General features: G+C 45.3%; 1 protein-coding gene across 1 annotated transcript in view; it reads left to right on the plus strand.

The window, feature by feature from the left end:
• The window catches only part of Ppme1 (protein phosphatase methylesterase 1), a 45,500-nt gene extending 40,781 nt beyond the window's left edge, over positions 1–4,719 (plus strand). The window contains exons 12-14 of the mRNA XM_013014171.1: positions 1,450–1,514; positions 2,248–2,315; positions 3,512–4,719. Of these exons, the coding sequence (XP_012869625.1) occupies positions 1,450–1,514; positions 2,248–2,315; positions 3,512–3,530 (152 nt within the window). The 3' untranslated portion in view covers positions 3,531–4,719. The remainder of the gene's footprint in view (positions 1–1,449; positions 1,515–2,247; positions 2,316–3,511) is intronic.
• Positions 4,720–6,121: the final 1,402 nt, after the last annotated feature.

A 6,121-nucleotide genomic window follows, 5' to 3' on the forward strand; every position in this document is an offset into this window, starting at 1 on the left:
AAGTGGCGCTGTGGCTCAAGTGGTAGAGTGCTAGCCTTGAGCTGAAGAGCTGAGGGACAGCACCCAGGCCCAGAGTTCAGGTCCCACGACCAGACTCCCCCCCCCCAAAAAAAAAAAGTAGCCTCCTGCAGGAGCAAGGGCATTTAGAGGCCATCCTGAATGTGATGGCCTTAGTTCTTCCACCAATGAAACAACTTGAACAGGAAGACTAGTTTTATCATCTCAAAAAACTTTAAGTATGTAATCTGTATGATTTTATAGGGTAGATTTGGGAATCAACAACGGGTAGAAAACTTCCTGAAGCACTGTGAAATTGGATTGAGAATGTGATGTCAAGGACCTCCAGAGCTTATCCCTTATTTTGTAAATGAATAAACAGGTTTAGAAGTTCATTTTCTCTATCTGTAGGCTGGGCTTTTTACCTGTAAAATAGAGACAATGATATAGATCAGCATATTTATGTAAGAGTCAAACGTGAAAGTATGCGTGAAGTAAAGGCTGACAGGGTCTCCTTTATTTCCTTCAGGGTCTTTATCAGTCATCTCTGTTCACTCTTGCTTTAATTTTTTTTTTTTCCAATGCTTAGGATCAAACCTAGGACTTCGTGCATGCTAGGCAAGTGCTTTATCCCTGAACTATATGCTCACACCCATCTGTTTACACAAATTGTTATCACAAATTGTAAGCTTAAGTGTTCCATAAGAGTATATAAGAAAGTAGTTATGCCAGACACTGGTGGCCCACGCCAATAATCCTAGATACTTAGAAGGCTAAAATCTGAGCATTCTGGTACCAATTCGGGCAGGAAAGTCTGTGAAACTCATCTCTCCATTGAACTACCAAAAAAGTTGGAAGTAGAGCTGTGGTTCGAGTGGTAGAGTTCTAGCCTTAAGCAAAAACAGTTCAGGGATAGTACTCAGGCTCTGAGTTCAAACCCCGGGACCAGCAACATTTTATAATAATAAATTTCGAAATACTTAATGGCTTCAACTCTTCATGTTACCCCTGTTTACCCCTCCAGACCATTCTAAGTGCTATTTCAAGCCTTCTTCCTGTATACAGCCCATTCTTTCTATGTGGGATGCTCCCTTTATCCATGGGCTATAGCCCATGTGCCCAGTGTCATCCTAGGAACTACACACTACATTAAAATGTTTAATTTTATATTTCATTTCCTTACTGGACTCTAAACCCCGCGAAATCAGGACATACTTTCCTCTCTGTGCCTTGCCTAAAGTAAATACACACTAAGGTACAGAAGGAGAAGCTGAAAGGAAGGCAATTGGACTCAAAGATTTGGTAATTGATTCCAGGTCTTTTGGGGGAGAGAGGAGGAGGTACGGTTTGAGACTGGTCCTGGGATCCAGGGCTGATCTGTAAGGCTGCAGAGGTGTTTCAGAGAGGGCTCTTGCATAGTTCCTGAAGGCACCTGTCTTTGTTCCTATCTAGGGAAGTTTCAGATGCAGGTCCTACCTCAGTGTGGCCATGCAGTCCATGAGGATGCCCCTGACAAGGTGAGTGAGGTACTCAGTGGCTGAAAAAGAACAACTGGGGAATAACCTTGGATACCGCAGTCTCTCTGTCAGCTTGTATTCTGCAGCAGCTGCTAGAGGCCTATGCAACTCTACTCGATTCCCAAGCCAATACCTGATAGCTGCTTATGGTGTTGGCTTTGAGTAGTGTCTGGCAAGGTGCTGGCACCTGATATTTCATCCCAGGATCCTGAGGTTCAGATCTTTTTCATATTTAATATTTTATTATATTTTTATATTTTTAAGTAGTTGTACAAAAGGGCTGTAATTCCATAAATCGGGTTGTGAGTATAGTGTTTCTTGATCAGTGTCACCCTTTCCTCTGTCTTCCATTTTCCTCCCTTTATCCCTACCTACCCTCAAGTTACAGAATTCATTTTCTACAAATGTACTTTGAATATAACGGCTACATTTACTCGCCCTTCCTCCCTCTGAGGTTTAAATCTCCTTAGTAGAAGCTGTCACTCCAATCATAATTAAGAATTAATATGTACTCTTCCTGTGGGATAGAAAGATGCTTTGTAATTGGTAAAATCTCTGCATCCATCACTGGCAAGGATGGAGAGGAGTAGTCCTCTAGCTGAAGTCCTTTTGCTACCAAGCTGCCCAGACTGGTGGGACTTAGAGGATGCCAGTAAGCCTAACCTTCTAGCAAAAGCTTACAGGATTTCCAAGCCTAAATACCACCACTTAGCCTTTGTTGAACCTTTTCCAGGTAGCTGAAGCTGTCGCCACTTTCCTAATCCGGCATAGGTTTGCAGAGCCCATCGGTGGATTCCAGTGGTAAGGATGTGCAAGGGTATATAAGAACCCGACAATGCTGGCCTACCCCAAGACTTGCATATTTACAGGGCTATAACTATCTCTGCTTTGTCCTGCCTGAATTCTCCTCCTCAACACAGAGCCTGGCATGTGTTTCCTCAAAGCCACTTTGGTGTAGTATATATGCGATGGTCCAGTGGGATGTTGCAGAGGCTATAATTACCCCCACTGCAATGTACATTTCTTCTGGAGTGCCCTTCTGCAAGGAGGCTAGGTTGGGTATCAGTCCTTACCCAGACAGGTTTCCTGTGTCTCCTGCCTCTTCCTGAGCAGAGCTGGGAATACCATAAAGTTTGTGTAGAAATACAGAGCAGGGTTCTCAATGTCTATATCAGTATTTTAGGGTAAGTGCTGTCTTGGCCATTGTAAAATGGTTTAGAAGAACTTCTGGTCTTCAAGATGCTACTAGCACCCCTTACACATAGTACTGCCAACCAAGAATGTTTCCACCTGTTACCAGATGTCTCAAGGAGGCAAAAAGTGAGAAAACCACTGGGCTAGAAGAAGAAAGTAGGCCAGGCTTCTCATCCTAGAAAATGATTCATCTGATTAGAGAGAGCATGTTCCTTGTTGAGGAGAAAGAAGAGGCATGTTGATCAAACTAAGCAATTCTGGCCTACCTCTTGAGATCTAGTCTGTTGCAAAAGACCCTTGCTCCTCAGCCCATCAGCCAGAGGAAGCATCACTCCTGCCATTGCGTAGCCTCTTCTCTGATTTGGGGGAGGGATCAGGAGAATTTGCTCCTCACTCTCAGTATGCTTGAAGAAATATTTCTGTCCTAGCCACCTCTGAACCACCAACACCTGAAAGACAGGCAGAGTAGGCAGTGGAGATGATGAGATCTTGGTACAGTGAGCCACAAAAATGACACTCTTGTACCATCTCTCTAGCAAATAAGCATTGACAGATCTTAGGAATCAACAATGAAGACGAAATTTTCCTTAATAACAGTGTTTGACTTGGGCCCCTGGACCAGTCAAACACTATTTTGGTGGGATGAACTACTTACTCTCTTTGTAGCACTGGTTGGGCTGGGCTGGAATGGGACAGACCTGCAGGAGCCTTGGTGGTCATTACTAGGGAGTGTTTCCTGATCAAGCTGGGGAAAAGTTCATAATTGTTCCATATGTTTTCCCTTCTCTTTGTATTCTTGACAGTGTGTTTCCTGGCTGTTAATGACCTCCGATCCTCCCCCTCTACATTGAGCTCTGTTGTAAATACAAGCACCAGAGGCCACTGTGATGCCGCTCGCTGTCTCCTCCTCACCCTCCTGCCCGGCCAGCGTGACACCGGCGCCCTGCAGACGGGCAGCCCCACATGTACAAACCCTTTTGTGTACTCCTGCCAACAGCATTGCTTTCCAGGGCCCTTGTCTTAACGGTTCAGGGTCTGTAGCTCTTACCCCTTTCTTGTAAAGGAGTAACCCCCTGCCTGTTCTCCCCACCCTGCCTATGGTGAAGCCTCCAGAACTACCACTCTGGGCCCCTAATGCTGGTGTGAGGCAGAAAACCTGGGTCCAAATGTTTCTCTAGGCTTAGGGACCGCCACTCCTTGAAATGACTTTTGGCACAGTTCTGCCCTGCCTTAGGGGATGGATAGTGCATACGGTAGTCCTTATTTTATCCATTCGAATAAAATACTGGTCAGGTACTTTATTTTTTTTATCCCAGTCTTATTCTTCCATGTTCAGAAGACCCAGAGGCCAGGAGCCCAGCCTTAGGTACAGGAGGGGTGGTGGGTAGCAAGCATCACAAGAAACCAGCCTGAAAACCAGGTCCAGCCGGTCCAAGCACATGGCCTCCCATCTGGGTGAGCCACTCTCCTCCCACGTGTGGGCACCTGTCCTGGGCTGAGGCCAGGCTGCTCCAGGAGACTCTTGAGCCCTCATCTGCCACAAAGCAACCCAGGTTAAATACAGCCCATGCACAAAGCTACAGGCTAATGCCTGCGGAATTGTTTTTACTAATCAGATTTAACCATTTTCATAGTTAGTTCCTGGAGGTGTGCAGAGTGCCCGCTTGCCTCTTCTAGATCCACAGCTTCTTGTTGCCATTTGTGGTTTCCATGTCACGCCACATAAAAGCATAACAAGCCAGCCTCCCCAGTCGTTGCCCTCATCCAACTGCCTCATCACAGCCCTGCAGCCTCCCCTTGCTGCCCAGGCACGCCGTTTCCAAGGGCAAGGAGGGGCAGTCTCCTGAAGCCCATCTTTCTGTGACTGTCTTAGGTGATACGTAGCCCCCTTCACCTTTCACCCAACAACTTCCTATCCCTGTCCTGCTGCATGGTCCAGAGTCTGGGACCTACTTTGTTTCTTTGTTATTTATGACCTTGTTTAAAGAAAATAAATATCTCCCAACCTTTATTCATCTATGGGTTGTTTTTATTTCTGTGAATCTGGGGGCTAGGAGATATAGCTAATTGCTAGGAAACTACAGCAAAACTCCTGTCCTGTAGTCACTGGGATCACTACTGCATACTCTGTGGGATAAAGAGCCAGTCTTCATTGCAGTCCAAGGAACCTAGAGTTCAGTCCCAGACCCTCCACGGGCCCAGAAACAGGGCTGGGTTTGCCTGTATAACCTAGGTCACTTACAGTAGCTTCACTGATATCAACACCCAAGCTATAAAACAACCCAGATCTTCTGAGCTATAGTTACTTAGGTCCAACCCCTTAAAGTTTCTCTTAAATGGCCAAACACCATTTCATACTATTTCTAAAACTGACCTTGAAAATTGCTTTTGGTAAACTCAGTAAGAGGTAGCTACAACCAGATCTCCAGTTGTCAAGACTGGACACTTAGGCTCTATCATACTATTTGCCTGTTATGTGTATGTACATGTGTGCATGCGTGCCAATCCTGGGACTTGAACTATGCATGGATGCTGTCTATAGAGTTTTTGTGCTCAAGGCTAGCACTCTACTACTTGAGCCATAGCTCCACTTCTGGCTTTTTGGTGGTTATTTGGAGATGAGTCTCACAGACTTTTCTGCTCAGGCTGACTTTGAACCATGATCCACAGATCTCAACCTCCTGAGTAGCTAAGACTAGAGGCATGAGCCACCAGCACCCACCTTTGCTTTCTTATCTCTATATCCAGTCTGCTACCAACTCCTGTTTAGTCTATATCATCTGCTCCATTCTATACCTGCTCCTAGTTTAAGGCCTCATTGCCATTTCCATACCCTCGTTCTTTCCTTCCCTGCCTCCACTGAGGTTGCCCTCCACACATCATTGGAGTTGTCTTCTTAGTAGGCTCTGGGCCAAATCTAAACTAGAACCCCTTACTTGCTTTGTGATGAAGCAACCTATTTTCTGTGCTGCAATTTAATCACAGGGCCTGGAAGACTGTATAAGTTAAAGTAGGTCAGCTGGCACTCTTGGTACTTGGCAACATGGGAGACACTTAATAGACAGGTATGGCATGTCTATATTATGTCAGACCTTTACAGAATGGTCTGTGAGCCACAAGCATCAATATCACTTGCAGGCCTAGTACAGAGTTTTTCACCTCTCCAGAACTTTTCAGTCAAAACTGACCTTCATTTCGGTAAATATATACATTTTTTAAAGATCTGGTTTCGATGTTCACTATTTCTAGGTAAAGTGTGAGCTTCCTAGCAGAGGCGGGAAAGCCTTACCTAGTTTGAGGTAGCTTTGTGTTGTGTGCCCTCTTGTCCACTAGGGGGTGGCATGGCATGTGGTTTTCAGAGGAGCTCCATTTACCTTTGTTTACCAGGTTAAGTCAGAATGATCAGCAGATTT

The sequence above is a fragment of the Dipodomys ordii genome, unplaced genomic scaffold, assembly GCF_000151885.1.
Source record: "Dipodomys ordii isolate 6190 unplaced genomic scaffold, Dord_2.0 Scaffold22, whole genome shotgun sequence".
NCBI lineage: Eukaryota > Metazoa > Chordata > Mammalia > Rodentia > Heteromyidae > Dipodomys > Dipodomys ordii.